The sequence below is a fragment of the Lipotes vexillifer genome, unplaced genomic scaffold (assembly GCF_000442215.2).
Source record: "Lipotes vexillifer unplaced genomic scaffold, Lipotes_vexillifer_v1.1 scaffold1335, whole genome shotgun sequence".
Lineage (NCBI taxonomy): Eukaryota > Metazoa > Chordata > Mammalia > Artiodactyla > Lipotidae > Lipotes > Lipotes vexillifer.
In genome coordinates, this window is record NW_006770293.1 from 188,769 (window position 1) to 212,955 (window position 24,187).

Consider the following 24,187-nt stretch of genomic DNA (forward strand, 5'->3'; position numbering starts at 1 on the left):
AGATGTTTGGTAATTAATTCTTGGTTCTCTGTGCATGATTAAGAGATGAGGGTCAGAACCTGCGTGTGAAGCTTGTTGATTTAGAGCTTCACTGGAGGAATCTAGGTGGGCCATTTTTTTTTGTAGAAGCCCTGGTATCAGTATTTTTAGTCTTTCCTCAGGGACTGGTCACATTCCCCAGAGGAAGTTCCCCAGATTGCCCATTTGAATGACGAAGGGCTGGTGCCTGTGTTATTGAAGTGAGTAAGGCAATTGGCTAGGACATCAATATTAATCCTTCATCGTGTATGGTCACCGAACTGTGTTGTTGGTCAAGAACTTTCTCTTTTACCCTTCCTAGTGAATAAATTTCTAGTTTCCTGCTGGAGTAGGAGAGGGGCCGTTATCCAGCAGTAGGGTGTGGAGGAGGAGCCCGGAGCTCATGTGCTCCTCAAACAGCTCTTCCCCAATCCTCCTTTGCTGATTGAGGATTTATTCAGCTTTCTGCTAAGTCAGAGACCACTCATCCATCTCTTGAGTTTCCAAAATTTATTTCTCTTGTTCCTTTTATGTTCTCCTTGTTCTTGTGGGTTTATTTTTACTTTTTTGAGTAGCTTTGATTTTAGTGGAGCTTTTTGAGGAAGCAAGAATCGATGTGTACATTCAGTCTTAACCCTGAAGTCATTCAGTCTCATCTGAAATGTCACCTCCTCCAGAGGACCTTCCCTTCCTACTGCCACCCCCAGCCTATCTGGTAGGTCCCTTATGGGTGTTCATAGCACCATGTACTTCTTTTATCCTTAAACTATTCATTTAGGTTGTTATTACTTATATTCTTATTTGTCTTTCTTTCTGAATTCAATGCTCTGAAGCACAAGGCTGTCGCAACTCTCCCCCAGCCTTAACAGAGAGCCTGACCTGCAGCAGATATAATTAATTTCTTGAATGAACCAGTTAGTTATTTCTGATGTTGAACAGCAAATTATAATGGAAAAGAGGTATGACTAATTCCTATTTTACTTGATTTAGGACTTTAAGGCCTGAAGAGCCAAAGTTGTTCTCAATTCTATTCTGGTAAATACATTAAATGACATGGTCTTTTAGAAAATCAGCCCTTATTAGTTTGAATTGCTAGAATTACTTGTTTGTTTTACTTGATTCACAAGTATTAGAAAGGAAATAAATACATGAGCACCATCAACCATCCTCCACTAGTTCCATATGTAATTCTTTCTTTCAGTTAATGTACACTGATTATAGGATGTTCCATACCATAGAATGCTGTGGTGTTTTATTTTTTATTTATTTTTATTTTTTAAAAATAAATCTATTTTATTTATTTTTGGCTGCGTTGGGTCTTCATTGCTGCGTGCGGGCTTTCTCTAGTTGCAGTGAGTGGGGGCTACTCTTCATTGCGGTGTGCAGGCTTCTCATTGTGGTGGCTTCTCTCTGTTGCGGAGCACGGGCTCTAGGCGCGCGGGTTCAGTATTTGTGGTGCATGGGCTTAGTTGCTCTGTGGCATATGGGATTTTCTTGGACCAGGGCTCGAACCCGTGTCCCCTGCATTGGCAGGTGGATTCTTAACCACTGCGCCACCAGGGAAGCCCACTGTGGTGTTTTAGAATCTGCTGTCTTGAATATTAAATATTCTTTTGCTTCTTGCCAACTGTACAGCTGTAGGAGTTAAATGTCAACTTTACAAGGCAATGAATAAAAATGAGTTTGCTCAATGGACCAAAATAATGTGCTTCAACTTATAAAAGAAAAGCTGTAATCATAATGTAAATGTAAACTTCAGGTTACCTCAGTGGAAAAAATCAGAATACAGGTATAGCTTTGTTATTAAGGAGACATTAGTCAGATGCATTTATCTTAATTTTAGATAACATCCATTATGTAGTGATGGCATTTGACAGACTGTTTCTTTTCTCACAACTCAAGCAATAGCCCACCTACTTTATTTTGAACCAATGTGATGGAGACGCAACACTGTTCTTCCTTAAATTGGCAGCAAACATCTCAGTGGAACATATTGAAAATCAGAACAACTAGAATGTTTGACACCACTGGACTTATCACTCCTCACCTAAACTAGAGAAAAGGGCTTGGTGGATAATTCCTTCCACATATGTCACAGATGGAGATAAATTTTAAACAATTCCAATATATGGAACAGTCAGGTTGAGACCAAAATTAATATTGATGACTTACACTTTAAAAATGAGATCAGTATGCTTTGAGGCTAGATTGAGCTCATCCAGAACTAGAGTTATTGCTTCTCTTGACAGTCGATCACATCAGTGAGTTACCAAGAAATTGGCGTGGGCCAGTGATGGAAGGGGTGAAAGTCAAGGAGGCTCAAAGACCTCTTAGACATTAACAGTGCTCTTATGGTCTCAAATGGATACAGTTGCATGTTTAGGGGTCTCTAACATACATTACTTTTACTACATGGATAGAGACTTTAAAGTTGTAGAAAAGTAGTGAGGCACATTGCCTTTAAGGCACATAGGAAAAGTGGATGGGAACATGAAGATGTAAGTTAATTTAAGAGTCTTTCTTTGCCCTCCTACCTTGTTCTCAAGAATCCTCAAGGAACGTTCACATAATTTGGAAGTACTCTTTATGAGGCATGGAAAACTCACTCACTAATTATCAGAAGCCTCCTCAATGTCTGATTATCTAATACAAAATCACATGATTCATCTGTAGAACCAGACAGTTGTAGCTGATTTATTCTAAGAAGTAAGGTTTTCCACATTTATAATATCTCGACTGTGTTTGTGACCATTTAACAAACAAAAAACCAGAAAGCAAAATGATAGAACAACACAACAACAACAAAAACTATATAAAGCAAATCCAATTTTCAAAGAGATATAGTATAAATATAATTTTAAGATCTTATTTCTCAGAAGCCCTTATTTAAATATACATATATAACTGTATGTGGTCCTGGGATAATGGTTCACAGGAGAAGTTCTTTTTTTTTTTTTGCAGTAAAAAGCCAATTCTAGCATAGAATATTTGCTGGGTAAGAAGCAGGTCCATGGGCTCCTGGGTCAGTTTGAGGTCAGCCCAGAAGTACTGACCACCTACTAGAAGATAGAGAAGAAGCAAGGTAGACCTCTCACAAGGTCAGCTCTAAGTAATGGGTCCTGTCATTTTTGCCAAATTTCATTGCCTTCTGGTGGTAGTGATTAGTGTTTATTGTTGAAATTTTATGATAAATGTGTCTAGTTTCCAGAATCATCCAAACATTTATGTGATCCACATGACGGGAGAAGAAAGAAATTAGTAGTGTTTTAGATCACTTGGTAGCTTTTTGGACATAGTGTGGTTTTTAAGAAAGGGTGTAGGAAAATAGGAGACCTGGATTCTACTTTGGGACCTATACTAAACCTGCTATGTGACTTTGTGCTGGCTAATAACCCTCTCTGGGCTCCAGTTGTTTCCGTCTGGAAAATGAGAGGATTGAACCAATTAATCTGTAAAGTCCTTTCCTGCTCTAAAATTTTATGGTTCTAAAGGAGAAAGTCATCTGTAGTCACATAAATGGACAAGTTAGATGCGGCCAAAAAGTAGTTCAGGGGCTTCCCTGGTGGCGCAGTGGTTGAGAGTCTGCCTGCGAATGCAGAGGACGCGGGTTTGTGCCCCGGTCCGGGAAGATCCCACATGCCGCGGAGCGGCTAGGCCCGTGAGCCATGGCCGCTGAGCCTACGCGTCCGGAGCCTGTGCTCTGCAACAGGAGAGGCCACAACAGTGAGAGGCCCACGTACCGCAAAAAAAAAAGTAGTTCAGACGGTTAAGTTTTCATTGTTGGCAGAGAGCACTTATCCATATGTGTGTAGAGTGATTGCCTCACAGCAGCAGTAGCAAGCTTAGGCCACAGTTTAAACTCTCTCAATTTACTCCTCTCACTGGGGCATTTAACATTTGTAAAACCTTTAGCCCTCTTCAGAGGAAAGGGACTGAATATGAATAGCAGGAGGGTTTTTTTTGTTTTTTGTTTTTTCTCAAAGTGCAAGGCATTTACTTTCTTTTCTACCCAGGAGCTTGTGTTGTGGCTTGTCTCTTGGTAAAATACCACCCAGTTGTTGGACATTTGTCCATAAGAAAAAGAGTTTAGAAATTGCCCTGTGGTGATGGTGATGAGGATAACAACAAAGAAAATGTGGACAGGAGAATGGTGTGGTGAAGACTATGGAATGAGAATGAGACAGACCTGAATTCAATTTTTTTTTTTTTTAATTTATTTATTTTTGGCTGTGTTGGGTCTTCGTTGCTGTGCGTGGGCTTTCTCTAGTTGTGGTGAGTGGGGGCTACTCTTCGCAGTGGTGCGGGGGCTTCCCTTGTTGTGGAGCACGGGCTCTAGGTGCGCGGGCTCAGTAGTTGTGGTGTGTGAGCGCTAGAGTGCAGGCTCAGTAGTTGTGGTGCACGGGCTTAGTTGCTCCATGGCATGTGGGATCTTCCTGGACCAGGGATCGAACCCATGTCCCCTGCATTGGCAGGGGGATTCTAAACCACTGCACCACCAGGGAAGTCCCTTGAATTCAATTCTTGATACCCTTTCTTTTTTAAAAAAATTTATTTTATTGAAGTATAGTTGATTTACAATGTTGTGTTAATTTCTGTTGTACAGCAAAGTGATTCATATATATATATATATATATATATATATATATATATACACACACATATGTATATTCTTTTGCATATTCTTTTCCATTATGGTTTATCACAGAATATTGAATATAGTTCCCTGTGCTATACAGTAGAACCTTGTTTTTTAATCCATCCTATATATAATAGTTTGCATCTGCTAATCCCAAACTCCCAATCCATCCCTCCTCCTTGGCAAACCACAAATCTGTTCTCTATGTCTGCGAGTCTGTTTCTGTTTTGTAGATAAGTTCATTTGTGTCATATTTTAGATTCCGCATATAAGTGATATCACATAGTATTTGTCTTTCTCTTTCTGATTTACTTCACTTAGTATGATCATCTCTGTGTCCATCCATGTTGCTGCAAATGGTGTTATTTCATTCATTTTTATGGCTAATATTCCATTGTATATAGGTACCACATCTTTTTTATCCATTCATCTGTTGATGGATATTTAGGTTGTCTCCATGTCTTGGCTATTATGAATAGTGTTGCTATGAACATATGGGTGCATGTATCTTTTTGTTGATTCCCCTTCTTATTTGTTGTAGGACCTTTTATTTCTGTGTGTCCAGCTTTCTTCTTTTGAATAACATTCTCTCTCCCATTCAGTGCAGTCCAGTTAGTCTGTATGATAAATGGGCTGATTCTGTTCTCTACTCCCACCTCCCCACAAACCCAAGTGTTGGGCATATGACCCAGGCCAGGCCAATCAGAAAGCACTCTAGGATAGTAATCAGAGTTTTGAGCAAGGTGCCCTCTAGTGCTCCAGGTGACAAGTTACAGAGGGCATCTTGCTGCTAGTGGAGCATCTATCTGTAAATGAAGCTAAGCAGAGGTGTGGAAAAAGAGTTCCAATTATATTCTTTTTATGTGCGCTGGTATTTTCCCTTTTTTTTCCCTCGTCATCAAGCTTGAATAACTTATAATTTGAGTAATACTAATAATAGCAAATACTTATATGGTGTTTATTATGTGCCAGGCACCATTATAAGAGTTTTACGTGTGCTGACTTATTTACTCCCTATAAAAACTCTGTGAGTTGGTTCCATCATCATCTACATTCTATGGAGGGGGGAAAAAAGGTACAGAGAAATCAAGTAACATGTTCAAACTCTCACAGCTGGTAAGTAATAATGAGCCAGGATTTTAATTGAGACAGTCATACCTCAAAGTTCATGGACTTAGCTACTCTACTAAGCTGCTTCTCTGAATGATAGATCAACTAAGACTCTGAATATCACTTTCCTTTGTAAACCCAGAGCTGATAATTGCTACATTTAGCCTTGAGCACCAAGCTCTTGAAGGAAGTACTGGTGAAAGTGTGGTCACTTGTCTCCCGAGGTGGCCGCCAACAGTTCCTTCCCTCTCTGTACATGCATGCTACAGCTCCCTTGAAGAGGCAGAGGTTATTCTGAACTGGCCTTATGACTGGCTTTTATCAATAGAAGGTAGCAGAACTGACGTCCTCAGACTTCTGAGTGCAGACCTTAAAAGGACTGGTAGTTGTTGCTTTCTGATTCTTGGACTCTAGCTAACATGCTATAAGTAACCCAAGCCACGTGGTGGAGAACTAAGACACTGTATTTGACAGCTCCAACTGAGCTCCCAGACAGCAGACAAAACCAGCTGCCAGCCATGTGAGTGAACTATCTTGGATATTCCAGTCTAGTCAAATACCTGGATGACTGTAGCTCTAACTGACATCACGTGGAGCAGAAAAACCACCCAGCTGAGCCCATCATCTTACATAATAATCAGAGATAATAACATGGTTGTTACTTTAAGTCAGGAACATTTAAGCCACAGCAATAGGTAATTAAACTTCATGTCTCTAACTACCATGATTACATGGCTACTTCTACCGTTATTTGGCCTATTGGTATAGTTTTGTCATTGCTAATCCATCAGGCATGCAAGCAGTTCAAACTTTTGAAACTGATGAGCTAATAAAACAAATGAGTGGTAAAGGTTTTCAAAATATCAATGTCGTGTAATTTATATTTAATCCCATTTCCTTTTATCCCATGACCATTAATGATGAGCCTCTATTTCTAGTATTACTCTTTATAATATTGGAAGTTTATGTGGTTGTCATAAATTTATCATTATTTATAATTACTTAAAATAAGTCTTCAGTGGGTTCCAGTGGATAGTACTATGTTATGCATCTTTGAGCCACAGAGATGGTTTCACAGGACTAAGAACTTTCCAGAATTACGGAAATCTTTGCTGCTATCCATATTTAATTTGGTCCCATATTTGCTACTTACATAGTTAAATTATTACCCTAACATGTAAGAACAATATATTGTTTTCAAATGGCTTCCAAAAGTTATTAGGCCTGAAGAAATTATATTTGTGCCACATATCTGAGTTTATTCTTTCAACACAAACATTTAATGAGTGCCTATTATGTATTAGGAGTATAGAGACAAAAGACACCCCCATTCCTGAAGTAGCTCATTATCTCATATATGAAACAGAAAATTAACCAGTCAATACTCGTGTATTAGTAAGGAATATACTTGACTGAAAGTAACAGAAAACCTAACTAGTAGCAACTTGAATCATTAAGGAATTTGGTCATCTAGCATGAAATATAAGGGAGTTCAAGACTGATGTGGCACCTAAACAATGTCATCAAGGATACAGGGTCTTTTTGTCTTTCTTCTCTACCAGCTTTGCTAGGTAGCTTTCATCCCCATACTCTCAAGATGGTTACTATGTCTCCCAACAGCAATCTGTTCTAGAAAGGAAGATGTGGGAAAACAAAGAGATAAAGGAAACCCTCTTCAGGATCTTCATTTTACATCTATTGGATAGATTGTGACATGGCCACCCTTGGCTACAAGAGTCTTCTAATTAGAGAAAGACAAGGGAGAAGGGAGGTTGGAATAGGGGTTGAATAAGCCAACCTATACCCTACAACATGCTAGGGTAAACATAGTGATACCTGAGTTGAATCATAAAATAGAAGTTGGAGCTAGCCAGACCAACAGGAGAGAAGGGCATCCCGGGCAGAGGATATAGGCCATACAAAGGCAGGGAGGAGTGGGACCTATGATGGGCATACCTAGTTCACAGAGTACATGTTTGCACTGATGACAGCTAAAGTTGGAGAGAGATGCTGGGGACAAAGCAAGCAGGGCCTGAAAGCTATGTTAAGGAATTTGGACTTTATCTTGCAGGCAGGAGTGAAAGGTTTTCAAGTGTGGTGTAGGAATGATCAGATTTGTGTTCATAAAGCAGACAACAGATTGGTAGGCACCTGAGACTACAGTCGAAGACTGTTGAACTAATCAAGGCAAGACATAATAAGGGCCTGAGCTTTAGTGATAGTGGTGTGGAGGGAAAAAAGGGTTCAGATTTTAGATGTGTTAAAAGAGAGGAATAGACATTTACTGGATGATTGGTTAGTTATGAGGGTAAAGAAGACTCGAGGTAGAATACCAGGCTTCTGGCTTAGGCAACTGGGGGTTAGTGGGGCCATTCATTGAGGCAGCGAAGATGGGAGGAAGAGCAAATGTCAGATAGCAAGTGGATATTTGAGACTGGAGCATAAGAGAGGTCACTGACCCAGACCCAGCTGCTAATATAAATATCTTAACTAGTTCCTCTGCCTCCAGTCTTGTCCCTTTCAAACCGGTCTCCATCCAGCAGCTTGAATAATCCAATTAAAATGCAAAGTAAATCATGTTCTTCTACTGTTTACTTAATATCATTGCAGTATTGTTTTTTTCTTCTAGTGTTAATGAGCACATACTATGTGTCTGGCACTGAGCTAAGGGCTTTTGTACTTTATTTCATTTAATTCTCATTCTTTGAAATGGAGGCTGCACCTATTTCCATTACAAAGGGATTCGGAGAGGTAAAGTAACTTTCCAAAAGTTCCTTACCTAGTAAGCACCAGAGCTGGGCTTTAAATTCATGTCTGGTCTGTCTGACTGCAGAGGCTGTGTTGCTCTTAACCACTGTAGTACGCTGTCTTTCATGCTTAAGCGGATAGAGTGCTCCGTATCCTTCAAAGTACTTTCACATGCATTGTCCACTATCCCTTTCCTCCTAACATTCATTACAAGGTCATTTGGGTAAGTATTTTATTAATTGTATAGATGAGTAAATCAAAGCACAGAGGTAATAAAGGACTCCAACTCCTCATTAATTAATCCATCCCTTCTATAAATATATATGGAATGGATACTAATAAGGGAAATTAAGATGCAGAGGGTTTAAATTACTTGCTCAAGGCCCCATGACCACTTGGTTGTAAAGCAGAGACTAGAATCTCTGGGTTCAGAGTTCTGTGTTCTTGATGGGAGGGAAATACTGCTTCTAAACTGCTAGGGAACTAAGTCAGGGCTTGGCTTGGATCAGGAGTAAAAGCAGATTCAAATTATCCTCCACTTCATCTTTCCTCCCCACTTCTTTCCCACTGGCTTCTTCAAGGTTGGTTTCTGAAAAATAGTCCTGGCATTCAGCAGTTGTGGAAGAACTGTCAGATTTGGTCTTCGTGGCTTCCTCAGTAAATAGAAGGAGGAAATGACAGGGATATCCATTTTAGCTCAATATGAGATTTTTTTTTTAATGATGGTTGCTTGTCGAGAATGAGACAGAATTTCCCAGAGTGGCTGTAAGATCCCCCTTCCCTCGTACCACACAGAGTCAAGTAGAATTTGTGGCCCTCTGTGGCTGTACTCATTCTAAATAATGGATGCTGCTTCTACTGCTGCCAGCGATCGGATTAATTCCAAATCAATTCTCTGCTTCTTTGAGTTACTAACTTAGATGCAGATTTTTAGGTGGGACCATCTGATTTGTTGAATAGATGTCACATGCCGTTATTCTGGCTGCTGGGAAGCTGGGTAAGAAAATATCTACCCCTTCTCTTGACAAAACAGAAAAGAAGCAGTTAACGTTTAAAGTTCTTCCAGATTTAAGAAACCGTGATTCCAGGGTACATCATCTTGTCCTAGATTTTGGTACATCATCTTGTCATAGAATCACACATTACCACTGGTGTTATTGCAGCTCTAGGTATTCTAAATAATACCATGGCTTTAATGAAAACTTCAATATCAGACTCCTTTTCCTTTCTCATCTTACAAAACACCTTTAGTTGTTCTCAATGTTACAACTGTTAAAGGTTGAAGAGGGCATATGTGGCAAACTGTGGGTGGTGCTGGGTGAAAGCCAGCTGGCGAACTTCCAAGCGTCCTTTCATGGTGGCATTATCTTGGTGAATTTACCAGCATCTGGTCTTTAGTTTTACATTTCCAGAAAGACGATTTTATCTGTGCTTCAGAATTTATCTGACTCATGGAAACTGACTTGTGCTCATTAAACTCACAAGAAAAGCCAGAATTCTAATTAGTTAATTTATAATGTGAAATAAAATCTTCAAGCACACCAGTCATGTCAGCCTAATAAAAGCATTCTCTCTCAGTAAAAAAAAAAAAAAACTGTATAGAAAGCCAAACTGTAATCAAATGGTTGCCAGTTTGCTTGGAATCAGAGTGAAGGGAGTTAGTTATATGATTGCAATGATCAATGGCCTCAGACTTTGACTGCCTGATTGTAATAAGACTCTTTTGGTAGTAAGTGAGAGAAGGCACAATTAAAATTATCTTGGACCAAAAAGAGAGTTAATTAAGAACAGTATTGGAATACCTCATGGAACTCTGGGAAGGTCCATTGAAGAGCTGGGCTTCAGAGACCGTTGGAATCAGGACTAGAAAACATCCAGGAGGATTCTTTTTCTGTTGGCTTCATTTGCTCCCTCTGAGGGTGGGGACATTACATCCCATGGTTCTCATCACAGGAGAGTGACTGACCCTTTCCCATTGGTGTCTATTAAGAAATCCCATGGGAGATCTCTGACTGACATGGGCTGGAGGCTGACATTTGGACCTATCAGCTATGGATAGTGATAGAGTGGTAGAGGAGGGCCACATGGCATAGGCTTGCTCTTGTGGCTCCAGACGTGAATTAAACTCATTGTTGGCTACCATAAGTTGGATTGGAGCCCTGACACTGATATACTCCAGCTCTCTTCCTATAACCAGAGAGGTCTGTTTATGAGCCAGAGCACCTCTTCCCCAGGATATGCCTAGAACCAATGCCTCTCTTATCTTTCTCCCCTTTTGCTCTCCTGAGTTTCTCTGAAGGCTATTTCTCTTCTAATGGACTTGATCTTTCCTTCCTTATATTATTTATTTGGCTACAACTTTAAGCTGATATCTAAGAGGAAGATCCATGTTGGTTTTTCATATTTTTATTCTCAAAAGACAAATTTGATTAAATATATCACTTAAAGATTGTTACCCCCTTCTTCAAATTTATAAAAAAAAAAGGAAGGGGGAATCACAAAGAATTTATAAGTAACTGTAACTGACTGAAATTCATCATTCAGTGCTGTAAAATTTTCCATTTGGTCAAGCTACCTTGCCTTTTCAAAAAGATAATTGAATATTTTAATCTTCTGCCTCTATTTACTTTGAATTCTCATTGTGGTAAATCTATATCTCTTTATATTTTAATTTTATTTTTATTGCTTTATTCATTTAGTAAATATTTTTCAGTGCTACCTTGTATCAGACTCTCTGCTGGGAGGTGAAAATAAAGAGAGGGAGAAGAGCCTGAACATGGGGAATGGGTTTCTGCCTGTGAGAAACGCCTGATGAGTGAGTTGAGAAATGCCCGATGCTGGCTTGCAAGGTCAGCCTGCCTAAAGCAAACTCTGATATTTGCCTGATAATTATATCATTTGAGTCATAACTTTAGATGAGAATAAAGCAGGGAAACAAGTTCGTTGTCATCTATTCACACTTAAACATTTTAAGATGGAATATTTCCATATAAAATACTTTCAGAGGCTTCCCTCGTGGCGCAGTAGTTGAGAGTCCGCCTGCTGATTCTGGGGACGCGGGTTCGTGCCCCGGTCCGGGAAGATCCCATATGCCGCGGAGGGGCTGGGCCCGAGAGCCATGGCCGCTGAGCCTGCGCGTCCGGAGCCTGTGACCCGCAATGGGAGAGGCCACAACAGTGAGAGGCCCACGTACCGCAAAAAAAGAAAAAAGAAAAACACACACACACACACACACACACACACAAATACTTTCAAACACCCATCTACTCATTATCTAGTTATAATGTAATTTAATATTTTTACCATATTTGCTTCATAAGTTTTTGGAGAAATGATTTATCTAGCCATCCATATATCCACTCTATTGATGGACATTAATTTCCAGAATTTCACTATTACAAATAAGGCTTCATTGAGTGTCTGTATACTTGTCTCCTTGAATATATATGCAAGGGTTTCTTTATGCTCAGAAATAGAATTGCTGGGTATTACGATATGTGCACCTTCAATTTTTCAAAATATTGCCACCAATAGTGTATGAATATGTTTATTGTTTCATATCCTTATCAACATTGTGGAAAATTTTTCCTTTTTAACAGTCTAATGGATATAAAATGGTACATCATTGTTGTTTTACTTTGCATTTCACTAATTACTGAATTTAAGATTGAATTTTAAGCCTGAATTTATTTTCAAATAATAATTAGCCATTCTAATTTCTTCTACTGTGAATTGGCTAATTATTTAAAAAATCCATTTTTATGGGATTTTGTCTTTTATTGATTTATAAGAATTTTTTATTCTCAGTATTAATCTTGTTTTGGTTAATTTTGTAATATCTTCTTCTAGTCTATACCTTCTCTTGTAACTCTGTTTATTCTGTCTTTTGAGCAATAGGACTTTTAAATTATAATTTAATCAAGACCTATATATAAAATGTCAGACAGTAAACCTTTTAGAAATTATATATGTATATACATATACATATGTAACATACATTGAGTCATCCATCATAAATAAAGGAGTTATTTTATGTCCTTTAAAAATTTTAATAAATTTTCTCCATAAATGTCAATCTTACATTAGTTGTATTCCTACTGGAAGCTTAGAGATTTTATTGCAGTTATAAGTGGGATTTTACCACTTTAATTACACTTTCTAATTTCTTGTTGCTTGTGTATTGCTATGATATTTTTGTATATTGATCTTGTATCCAACAACCTTCCTGGAACTTGCCTCCTTTTATGATTTGTAGATTCTCATGGGTATTCTAACATATAACATTATCATCTGTTGGAAAATGAAAATATTGTTCTTCCATTGCAGTTTTCGTCTTTTCTTCTTTTTCTTATTTTACGGTATTTGCTAGAATATCTAGTACATCGTTGAATAGAAATGCTGATGGACTTCTGTGACTATTTGGGAAAATGTTTCTGGGGAGGATTTTCATCAGCCTAGTTTTGATTTTCATTTACTGTTTTCTTCTCATAGTAATGTTGCCCTTTGCTGTTTAAGTATGTTGAATTTTCTTGGACTAGCAGCAATCAGGTAATTGTACAGAGGGGGAATGAGAAGGTTGGACAGTTTCCTCAATATCTTGGTTCAAGAGTGCCCTCTTCTATTGAATCAGTGAAGTGAACTTTTTTTTTTTTGCAGTATGCGGGCCTCTCACCGTTGTGGCCTCTCCTGTCACGGAGCACAGGCTCAGCGGCCATGGCTCACGGGCCCAGCCGCTCCGCGGCATAAGGGATCTTCCCGGCCCGGGGCACGAACCCGCGTCCCCTGCATCGGTAGGCGGACTCTCAACCACCGCGCCACCAGGGAAGCCCAGTGAAGTGAACTTTATTTCATTAATGACATCTTTTTTGGAAGAGTGGTGGTTCTAGGACCCTTAATTTCTGGGCTTGATTTCTTATTTTTCTTTACCTTGTTAGTCTCCAGAGTAGTGCCTTCCCAAGACTGCTGTTATAGTCTTGCATACTTTCCAGGTCTTTTTCTTGGAAAGTCAATGTTCAAATCCTCTAGTCTTAGACTTGTTCTCAGTATTTTCCCATTAGGGAAGGATGCCTTCTTTTTTTATTTTTTCCCATTTTATTTTATTTATTTATTTATTTATTTATTAACACCTTTATTGGAGTATAATTACTTTACAATGGTGTGTTAGTTTCTGCTTTACAACAAAGTGAATCAGCTATACGTATACATACATCCCCATATCTCCTCCCTCTTGTGTCTCCCACCCACCCTCCCTCTCCCACCCCTCTAGGTGGTCACAAAGCACCAAGCTAATCTCCCTATGCTATTCAACTGCTTCCCACTAGCTATCTATTTTACGTTTGGTAGTATATATAAGTCCATGCCACTCTCTTACTTTCTCCCAGCTTACCCATCCCCTTACTTGTGTCCTCAAGTCCATTCTCAACATCTGCCTCTTTATTCCTGTCCTGCCCCTACGTTCTTCAGAACTATGTGTTTTTGTTTTTCTTTAGATTCCATACATATATGTTAGCATACAGTATTTGTTTTTCTCTTTCTGACTTAGTTCACTCTGTATGACAGACTCTAGTTCCATCAACCTCACTACAAATAACTCAATTTCGTTTCTTTTTATGGCTGAGTAATATTCCATTGTATCTATGTGTCACATCTTCTTTATCCATTCATCTGTCGATGGAAACTTAGGTTGCTTCCATGTCTTGGCTGTTGTAAATAGAGCTGCAATGAACATTGTGGTACATGACTCTTTTTGAATTATGGTTTTCTCAGGGTATATGCCCAGTAGTGGGATTGCTGGGTCATATGGTAGTTCCATTTTTAGTTTTTAAGGAACCTCCATACTGTTCTCCATAGTGGCTGTATCAATTTACATCCCCACCAACAGTGCAAGACCATTCCATTTTCTCCACACCCTCTCCAGCATATATTGTTTGTAGATTTTTTGATGATGGCCATTCTGACTGGTGTGAGGTGATACCTCATTGTGGTTTTGATTTGCAGTTCTCTAATGATTAGTGTTGTTGAGCATCTTTTCATGTACCTCATGGCCATCTGTATGTCTTCCTTAGAGAAATGTCTATTTAGGTCTTCTGCCCATTTTTGGATTGGGTTGTTTGTTTTTTTGATATTGAGCTGCATGAGCGGCTTGTAATTTTGGAGATTAATCTTTTGTCAGTTGCTTTGTTTGCAAATATTTTCTCCCATCTGAGAGTTGTCTTTTCACCTTGTTTATGGTTTCCTTTGCTGTGCAAAAGCTTTTAAGTTTCATTAGGTCCCATTTGTTTATTTTTGTTTTTATTTCCATTTCTCTAGGAGGTGGGTCAAAAAGGATGTGGCTGTGATTTATGTCATAGAGTGTTCTGCCTATGTTTTCCTCTAAGAGTTTTGTAGTGTCTGGCCTTACATTTAGGTCTTTAATCTATTTTGAGTTTATTTTTGTGTATGGTGTTAGGGAGTGTTCTAATTTCATTCTTTTACATGTAGCTGTCCAGTTTTCTCAGTTCTTTCTCTGCTTCTTATTGAAGCAGCCGTCTTTTCTCCATTGTATATTCTTGCCTCCTTTATGAAAAATAATGTGACCATATGTGTGTGGGTTTATCTCTGGGCTTTCTATTCTGTTCCATTGATCTATATTTCTGTTTTTGTGCCAGTACCATACTGTCTTGATTACTGTAGCTTTGTAGTATAGTCAGAAGTCCAGGAGACTGATTCTTCCAGCTCTGTTTTTCTTTTTCAAGATTGCTTTGGCGGGCTTCTCTGGTGGCACAGTGGTTGAGAGTCTGCCTGCTGATGCAGGGGACATGGGTTTGTGCCCCTGTCCAGGAAGGTCCCACATGCTGCAGAGCGGCTGGACCTGTGAGTCATGGCCACTGAGCCTGTGCATCCGGAGCCTGTGCTCCGCAACAGGAGAGGCCACAACAGTGAGAGGCCCGCATACTGCAGAAAAAAAAAAAAAAAAAGATTGCTTTGGCTATTCAGGATCTTTTGTGTTTCTATACAAATTGTGAAATATTTTGTTCTAGTTCTGTGAAAACTGCCAGTGGTAGTTTGATAGGGATTGCATTGAGCCTGTAGATTACTTTGGGTAGTAGAATCATTTTCACAATGTTGATTCTTCCAATCCAAGAACATGGTATATCTCTCCATATGTTTGTATTATCTTTAATTTCTTTCATCAGTGTCTCACGGTTTTCTGCATACAGGTCTTTTATCTCCTTAGGTAGGTTTATTCCTAGGTATTTTATTCTTTTTGTTGCAATTGTAAATGGGAGTGTTTCCTTAATTTCTCTTTCAGATTTTTCATCATTAGTGTATAGGAATGCAAGAGATTTCTGTGCATTAATTTTGTATCCTGCTACTTTACGAAATTCACTGATTAGCTCTAGTAGTTTTCTGGTAGCATCTTTAGGATTCTCTATGTATAGTATCATGTCATCTGCAAACAGTGACAGCTTTACTTCTTCTGTTCCGATTTGGATTCCTTTTATTTCTTTTTCTTCTCTGATTGCTGTGGCTAAAACTTCCAAAACTATGTTGAATAATAGTGGTGAGAGTGGGCAGCCTTGTCTTGTTCCTGATCTTAGTGGAAATGGTTTCAGGTTTTCACCATTGAGAACGATGTTGGCTGTTGGTTTGTCATATAGGGCCTCTCTTATGTTGAGGTAAGTTCCCTCTATGCCTACTTTCTGGAGAGTTTTTAACATAAATGAGTGTTGAATTTTGTCAGAAGCTTTTTCTGCATCTATTGAGATGATCATATGGTCTTTCTCCTTCAATTTGTCAATATGGTATATCACATTGGTTGATTTGCGTATACTGAAGAATCCTTGCATTCCTGGGATAAACCCCACTTGATCATGGTGTATGATCCTTTTAATGTGCTGTTGGATTCTGTTTCCTAGTATTTTGTTGAGGATTTTTGCATCTGTGTTCATCAGTGATATTGGTCTGTAGTTTTCTTTTTTTGTGATATCTTTGTCTGGTTTTGGTATCAGGGAAATGGTGGCCTCATAGAATGAGTGTTCCTCCCTCTGCTATATTTTGGAAGAGTTTGAGAAGGATTGGTGTTAGCTCTTCTCTAAATGATAGAATTCACCAGTGAATCCATCTGGTCCTGGGCTTTTGTTTTCAATCACAGTTTCAGTTTCAGTGCTTATGATTGGTCTGTTCATGTTTTCTATTTCTTCCTGGTTCAGTCTCTGGAGGTTGTGATTTTCTAAGAATTTGTCCATTTCTTCCAGGTTGTCCATTTTATTGGCATAGAGTTGCTTGTAGTAATCTCTCATGATCCTTTGTATTTCTGCAGTGTCAGTTGTTGCTTCTCCTTTTTCATTTCTAATTCTATTGATTTGAGTGTTCTCCCATTTTTTCTTGATGAGTCTGCCTAGTGGTTTATCAATTTTGTTTATCTTCTCAAAGAAATAGCTTTTAGTGTTATTGATCTTTGCTATTGTTTCCTTCATTTCTTTTTCATTTATTTCTGATCTGATCTTTATGATTTCTTTCCTTCTGCCAACTTTGGGGTTTTTTTGTTCTTCTTTCTGTACTTGCTTTAGGTGTAAGGTTAGGTTGTTTATTTGAGATGTTTCTTGTTTCTTGAGGTAGGATTGTATTGCTATAAACTTCCCTCTTAGGACTGCTTTTGCTGCATCCCATAGGTTTTGGGCTGTTGTGTTTTCACTGTCGTTTGTTTCTATGTATTTTTTGATTTCCTCTTTGATTTCTTTAGTGATCTCTTGGTTACTTATTAGCATATTGTTTAGCATCCATGTGTTTGTATTTTTTACAGTATATTTTTCCTGTAATTTATATCTAGTCCTAGCATTGTGGTTGGAAAAGACACTTGATGCAGTTTCAATTTTCTTAAATTTACCAAGGCTTGATTTGTGATACAAGATATGATCTATCCTGGGGAATGTTCCATGAGCACTTGAGAAGAAAGTTTATTCTGTTGTTTTTGGATGGAATGTCCCGTAAATATCAATTAAGTCCATCTTGCTTAATGTATCATTTAAAGCTTGTGTTTCCTTATTTATTTTCATTTTGGATGATCTGTACATTGGTGAAAGTGGGGTGTTAAATCTCCTACTATGATTGTGTTACTGTCGATTTCCCCTTTTATGGCTGTTAGCATTTGCCTTAAGTATTGAGGTGCTCCTATATTCGGTGCATAAATCTTTACAATTGTTATATCTTCTTCTTGGATTGATCCCTTGATCATTATGTAGTGTCCTTCTTTGTCTCTTGTAATAGTCTTTATTTTAAAGTCTATTTTGTCTCGTATGAGAATTCCTACTCCAACTTTCTTTTGATTTCCATTTGCATGGAATATCTTTTTCTGTCCCCTCACTTTCAGTCTGTTTGTGCCCCTAGGTCTGAAGTGGATCTCTTGTAGACAGCATATATATGGGTCTTGTTTTTGTATCCATTCTGCCAGTCTATGTCTTTTGATCGGAGCATTTAATCCATTTACATTTAAGATATTTATCGATATGTGTGTTCCTATTACCATTTTTTAAATTGTTTTGGGTTTGTTATTGTAGGTCTTTTCCTTCTCTTGTGTTTCCTGCCTAGAGAAGTTCCTTTAGCATTTGTTGTAAAACTGGTTTGGTGGTGCTGAATTCTCTTAGCTTTTGCTTGTCTGTAAATGTTTTAATTTCTTTGTCAAATCTGAATGAGATCTTTGCTGAATAGAGTGATCTTGGTTGTAGGTTTTTCTCTTTCATTACTTTAAATATGTCCTGCCACTCCCTTCTGGCTTGCAGAGTTTCCGCTGAATGATCAGTTGTTAACCTTATGGGGATTCCTTTGTATGTTATTTGTTGCTTTTCCCTTGCTGCTTTTAATATTTTTTGTTAGTGTTTAATTTTTCATAGTTTGATTAATATGTGTCTTGGCATGTTTCTTCTTGGATTTATCCTATATGGGACTCTCTGTGCTTCCCAGACTTGATTGACTATTTCCTGTCCCATATTAGGGTCATTTTCAACTATAATCTCTTAAAATATTTTCTCAGTCCCTTTCTTTTTCTCCTCTTCTTCTGGGACCCCTATAATTCGAATGTTGGTGCGTTTAATGTTGTCCCAGAGATCTCTGAGACTGTCCTCAATTCTTTTCATACTTTTTTCTTTATTCTGCTCTGCAGTAGTTATTTATGCTATTTTATCTTCCAGGTCACTTATCCGTTCTTCTGCCTCAGTTATTCTGGTATTGATTCCTTCTAGAGAATTTTTAATTTCATTTATTGTGTTGTTCATCATTGTTTGTTTCCTCTTTAGTTTTTCTAGGTCCTTGTTAAACGTTTCTTGTATTTTCTCCATTCTATTTCCAAGATTTTGGATCATCTTTACTATCATTACTCTGAATTAATTTTCAGGTAGACTGCCTATTTCCTCTTCATTTGTTTGGTCTGGTGGGTTTTTACCTTGCTTGTTCATCTGCTGTGTATTTCTCTGTCTTCTCATTTTGCTTAACTTACTGTGTTTGGGGTCTCCTTTCTGCAGGCGGTAGGTTCATATTTCCCGTTGTTTTTGATGTCTGCCCCCAGTGGTTAAGGTTGCTTCAGTGGGTTTTGTAAGGTTCCTGGTGGAGGGGACTGGTACCTGTGTTCTGGTGGATGAGGCTGAATCTTGTCTCTCTGGTGGGCAGGACCACACTTGGTGTTGTGTTTTGGGGTATCTGTGAGCTTATGATTTAAGGTAGCCTCTCTGCTAATGGGTGGTGTTGTGTTCCTATCTTGCTAGTTGTTTGTCATAGGGTGTCCAGCACTATAGCTTACTGGGAATTGAATGGAGCTGGGTCTTAGCGTTGAGATGGAGATCTCTGAGAGAGCTTTCGCTGTTTGATATTATGCGGGGCCGGGAGGTCTCTGGTGGACCAATGTCCTGAACTCGGCTCTCACACCTCAGAGGCTCAGGCCTGACACTCGGCTGGAGCACCAAGAACCCATCAGCCACATGGCTCAGAAGAAAAGGGAGGGGAAAAAAAAGAAAAAAAGAAAGAAAAAATAAAATAAAATAATTAAATTAAAAAATAGGGCTTCCCTGGTGGCGCAGTGGTTGAGAGTCCGCCTGCCGATGCAGGGGACACGGGTTCGTGCCCCGGTCCGGGAAGATCCCACATGCCATGGAGCGGCTGCGCCCATGAGCCATGGCCACTGAGCCTGCGCGTCTGGAGCCTGTGCTCCCCAACGGGAGAGGCCCCAACAGTGAGAGGCCCGTGTACCACTAAAAAAGAAAATAAAAATAAATAAATAAACAAAAGAAATTATTAAAAATTAAAAAAATTAAAAAGTAATAAAGAAACAGAAAGAAAGAGAGAGCAACCAAACCAAAAAACAAATCCACCAATGGTAACAAGCATTAAAAACTATACTATAAAAAAAACAAAAAAACCCCGGACAGACAGAACTCTAGGACAAATGGTAAAAGCAAAGCTACACAGACAAAATCACACAAAGAAGCATACACATACACACTCACAAAAGGAGAAAAAGGAAAAATATATATGTATATTTAAAAAAAAAAGGAAGAAAGCAACAGAATCAATAAACAAATCCACCAATGATAGGAAGCTCTAAATACTAAACTAAGATAAACATAAAACCAGAAACAACTTAGAAGCAGAAAGCAAACCCCAAGTTTACAGTTGCTCCCAAAGTCCACTGCCTCAATTTTGGGATGATTTGTTGTCTATTCTGCTATTCCAGAGGTGCAGGGTACATCAAACTGGTTGTGGAGATTTAATCCGCTGCTCCTGAGGCTGCTGGGAGAAATTTCCCTTTCTCCTCTTTGTTCGCACAGCTCTGGGGGTTCAGCTTTGGATTCGGCCTCGCCTCTGCATGTAGGTCACCTGAGGGCATCTGTTCTTCGCTCAGACAGGACGGGGTTAAAGAGGCAGCTGATTCGGGGGCTCTGGCTCACTCAGGCCAGGGGGTGGGAGGGGTACGGAATGTGGGACGAGTCTGCGGGGGAAGAGGCCAGCGTGACGTTGCACCAGCCTGAGGTTCACCGTGTGTTCTCCCGGGGAAGTTGTCCCTGGATCACGGGACCTTGGCAGTGGCAGGCTGCACAGGCTCCCGGGAGGGGAGGTGTGGATAGTGACCTGTGCTCACACACAGGCTTCTTAGTGGCAACAGCAGCCTTAGCGTCTCGTGCCCGTCTCTGGGGTCTGCGCTGATAGCCGTGGCTCGCGCTTGTCTCTGGAGCTCGTTTAGGTGGTGCTCTGAATCCCCTCTCCTCACACACCCCAAAACAATGGTCTCTTGCCTCTTAGGCAGTTCCAGAGTTTCTCCCGGACTCCCTCCCAGCTAGCTGTGACGCACTAGCCCCCTTCAGGCTGTGTTCACGCCGACAACCCCAGTACTGTCTCTGGGGCCTGACCTCCGAAGCCCGAGCCTCAGCTCCCAGCCCCTGCCTGCCCTGGCGGGTGAGCAGACAAGCCTCTCGGGCTGGTGAGTGCCGGTCGGCACCGATCCTCTGTGCGGGAGTCTCTCCGCTTTGCCCTCCGCGCCCCTGTGGCTGCGCTCTCCTCCGTGGCTCTGAAGTTTCCCTCCCACCACCCCCGTCTCTGACAGCGAAGGGGCTTCCTTGTGTGTTGAAGCTTTTCCTCCTTCACAGCTCCCTCTCAGAGGTGCAGGTCCCGTCCCTATTCTTTGTCTTTGTTTTTTCTTTTGCCCTACCCAGGTACATGGGGAGTTTCTTGCCTTTTGGGAAGTCTGAGGTCTTCTGCCAGCATTCAGTAGGTGCTCTGTAGGAGCAGTTCCACATGTAGATGTATTTTTGATGTATTTGTGGGGAGGAAGGTGATCTCCACGTCTTACTCTTCCACCGTCTTGGAACTCTCCCCCTGTAATAACTGTTAATAATCTATAAAAATACTGAATCACTATGCTGTATCTGAAACTAATATAATATTATAAATCAACTATACTTGAAAAGCAAAAATTAAAAAAAGCATACAACTTGATGTTCAATTTAAGTTCGAGAAAATACTTTCACTGATGGGTTTAGTCCCTTTCATTGTGATTGGCAAGATATTTAATTTTTTATGATTTTAGTTTGTTCTTCTGAGCAGAAAAGGTTTTTCTCTTTTAGTCTCCTCTCCTGCTTTTTATTAGACTGTTTTTTAAAAATAATATCCTATTTGCTGGTTTGAAAGTTACACTTCTAATTTTTGTTCTTTTAATTGCCAATACTCAGACTTTTAGAATCACCTAGAGTACTTGTTAAAACATGGATTGCTGGGCCCACCCCCAGAGTTTCTAATTCAGATCTGGGGTAGCCTCCAAGTATTTGCATTTCTTACAAGTCCCCAGATAATGCTAATGATGCCCCTCTGGAAATCACACCTTGAAAGACCGGCAGCAATTGGTGGTTACCAGCAGGTAAATATTAGCACCTGTACCCAGTAACCATTCCTAGTTGACTTCCTAATTATTTTTGAATTCTTTTACTTGTTGAGTTCTCTGCTTTCCCACCAGGTCAGCCATGCATTAAAATGTTTACATTTCATTGTACCCGATATTTTTAGGAGTGTAGTTCTCAGAGGAGTTTCTTTGACCATCTAATCCCATAATATTGCCAGGAACAGAAGCAGGGCTGTAATTTCTCATAGGAGAATAATTTTTTCTCCCATTCTGAATGCTGAACAGAGAGAAACTTTCTTGCAAGTTTCTGGTCTGATGGCCGGAGTTTCTTTGGTCTCTTTGATATGAGGTACAGCCTTTACAGACTCATGGCTGTAAGTAGCAGTTTAGCTCTGTGCCTTCTGTGAACCCAAGGCCATGTCTCCTGCCCTTGATAGGCAGTTCAAACTCCAGCTTTGAGTCTTGGGACATCAGCTTATGGCCTCCCGTTCTAATGAATATCCTCTTCATTTCTAGCACTGCGTGGTTTCCCTTGGCTGTGTTTGTAGACCTGGGGGAGGAGGATGTATTTCATTCACCCATTCCATGTGTGTCATGGAGTGGAGGTTGGGGAAGCTATGTAATCTCAGTCCACCTAGTTGTCTTCTATTATTTTTCAGTTGTCATCTAGCAGAGAACACGGGGCATAGGGTCAAAAAGGTTTGAGAAGCAGACAGTGAGTGGAAAAGAGAACCCTTTGTCTGGAATGCACCTGAGCTTAGGGACTTGGAGTTGGTAGCATATCATTAGTACTGGAGAATAGTAGGTGGTGCTGAATTGGAAGTAATTGAAGGAAGGCACCTTGCTGGTGTTAGTTAACACTATAAATGAGGCCTGGGAATTTTAAATATTTTAAATTTTTACTAGGGCCAATCTTCCTTGAAATGTTTTTATTGTGTATAAAACATATGCTACTAAAATTTTAAAATATTTTTCTTTTGGAGTCATTCTTTTCTTAAATACTGACTTACCCTTCTTAGGTGTGCATTGACAACATATGCTGAAGAATATGCTCCACCGTATGAATATCAGCCACTTGTGAGTATAAGAGGGCTGAAAAGCCATATTCTAAATATTTATGTACTTAATTTGATTCTTTACATCTAGTGTAAATAGTCATGCTTGAGAAGAAAGGAGAAATTGCTGAGATTTATGATGTTTTATATTTATTCAGAGATATTAGCTATTTGTGGGAGTTAATGGAATATTTTATGGTTATGATTTATTTTGGGAATAAGTTTATAGATTTCAGGGAGAAAATATTGCAGTGTCCAAAATATATTAGTTACTTTCTTCCTCATCTTATTTTATTGTCCCCCTCCCTAAATTCAATTTATCTGGAATAAGAACCTACCTTTCTATTCATTTGTATTGTATTAGCATATGAAAATAAGTGGTTTAATTTAGCTCTGGGAAATATGTATGTTGATAAAATACGTCCAGCTTACAACTTCCGTAAAATTGTACTTAAAAATTATACAACAATTATACAAAAGCAAAACAAGGCTGCTTCCTATTAGTCTTTTTTAGGAAGTCTTAACTGGTGCAATAGATAAGAGACTTAACTATTGAAAAAGAGGAGAAAAAAATCTTTATTTTCAGATTGTATGATTATCTTCTCAGGAGAACCAAGATGTTAAAATAGGTAACTAGAATGAATAAGACCATTTAGTAAGGTGATTACTAAATAAATGTATCAACTGTATCAAAGACAATATCTTTCCTTCATATTAGCAACAACTGCTTAGTAGGCTATAAAAGAAAAAACATGCAAACTACTATAACAACACAAATTTTAAATACTTTTATGAAGAAAATTCTAGATCAAATAAAGATCAATAAAGAATATGTGGTAGTTCGTCTCCAAAGATGGTGGACAGGCCACTTCCCCAGCCAGAGGTAAATGTTCCTCCACTTTTTGAATTTAGGCTGTCACATGACAGATTTGATCAATAGAACGTGGCAAAAGGAATCCTATGCCAAATCTAGGCTATCTTTAATAAGACTGCTTCCAACTCTTGGAGCCCTGAGCCACCATGTAAGAAATCTAGGCTACTCTGCTGGAGGGAGAGGCCATGAGAAGGAACACTGATGAGCTTGACTTATGAGCAGCAAAGCCATCTTGGACATCCACCCTAATAAGCTTGGACTGCAGCTCCAGCTGCCATCTGACTGCAAACCATGAGAGATTCCAAGAAAATAATAATAAATTGTTATTGAAGGCATTAAGGTTTTTTTTTTTTTTTTTTTAAATAAATATACACCGGGCTTCC

The 24,187-nt window shown here is 39.3% G+C and overlaps 1 protein-coding gene across 1 annotated transcript in view; it reads left to right on the top strand.

The window, feature by feature from the left end:
* CFAP95 (cilia and flagella associated protein 95) overlaps window positions 1-24,187 on the top strand; it is an 85,519-nt gene that overhangs the window by 43,744 nt on the left and 17,588 nt on the right. Inside the window, exon 5 of the mRNA XM_007446054.1 lies at window positions 22,895-22,952. Within this exon, the coding sequence (XP_007446116.1) occupies window positions 22,895-22,952 (58 nt within the window). The remainder of the gene's footprint in view (window positions 1-22,894; window positions 22,953-24,187) is intronic.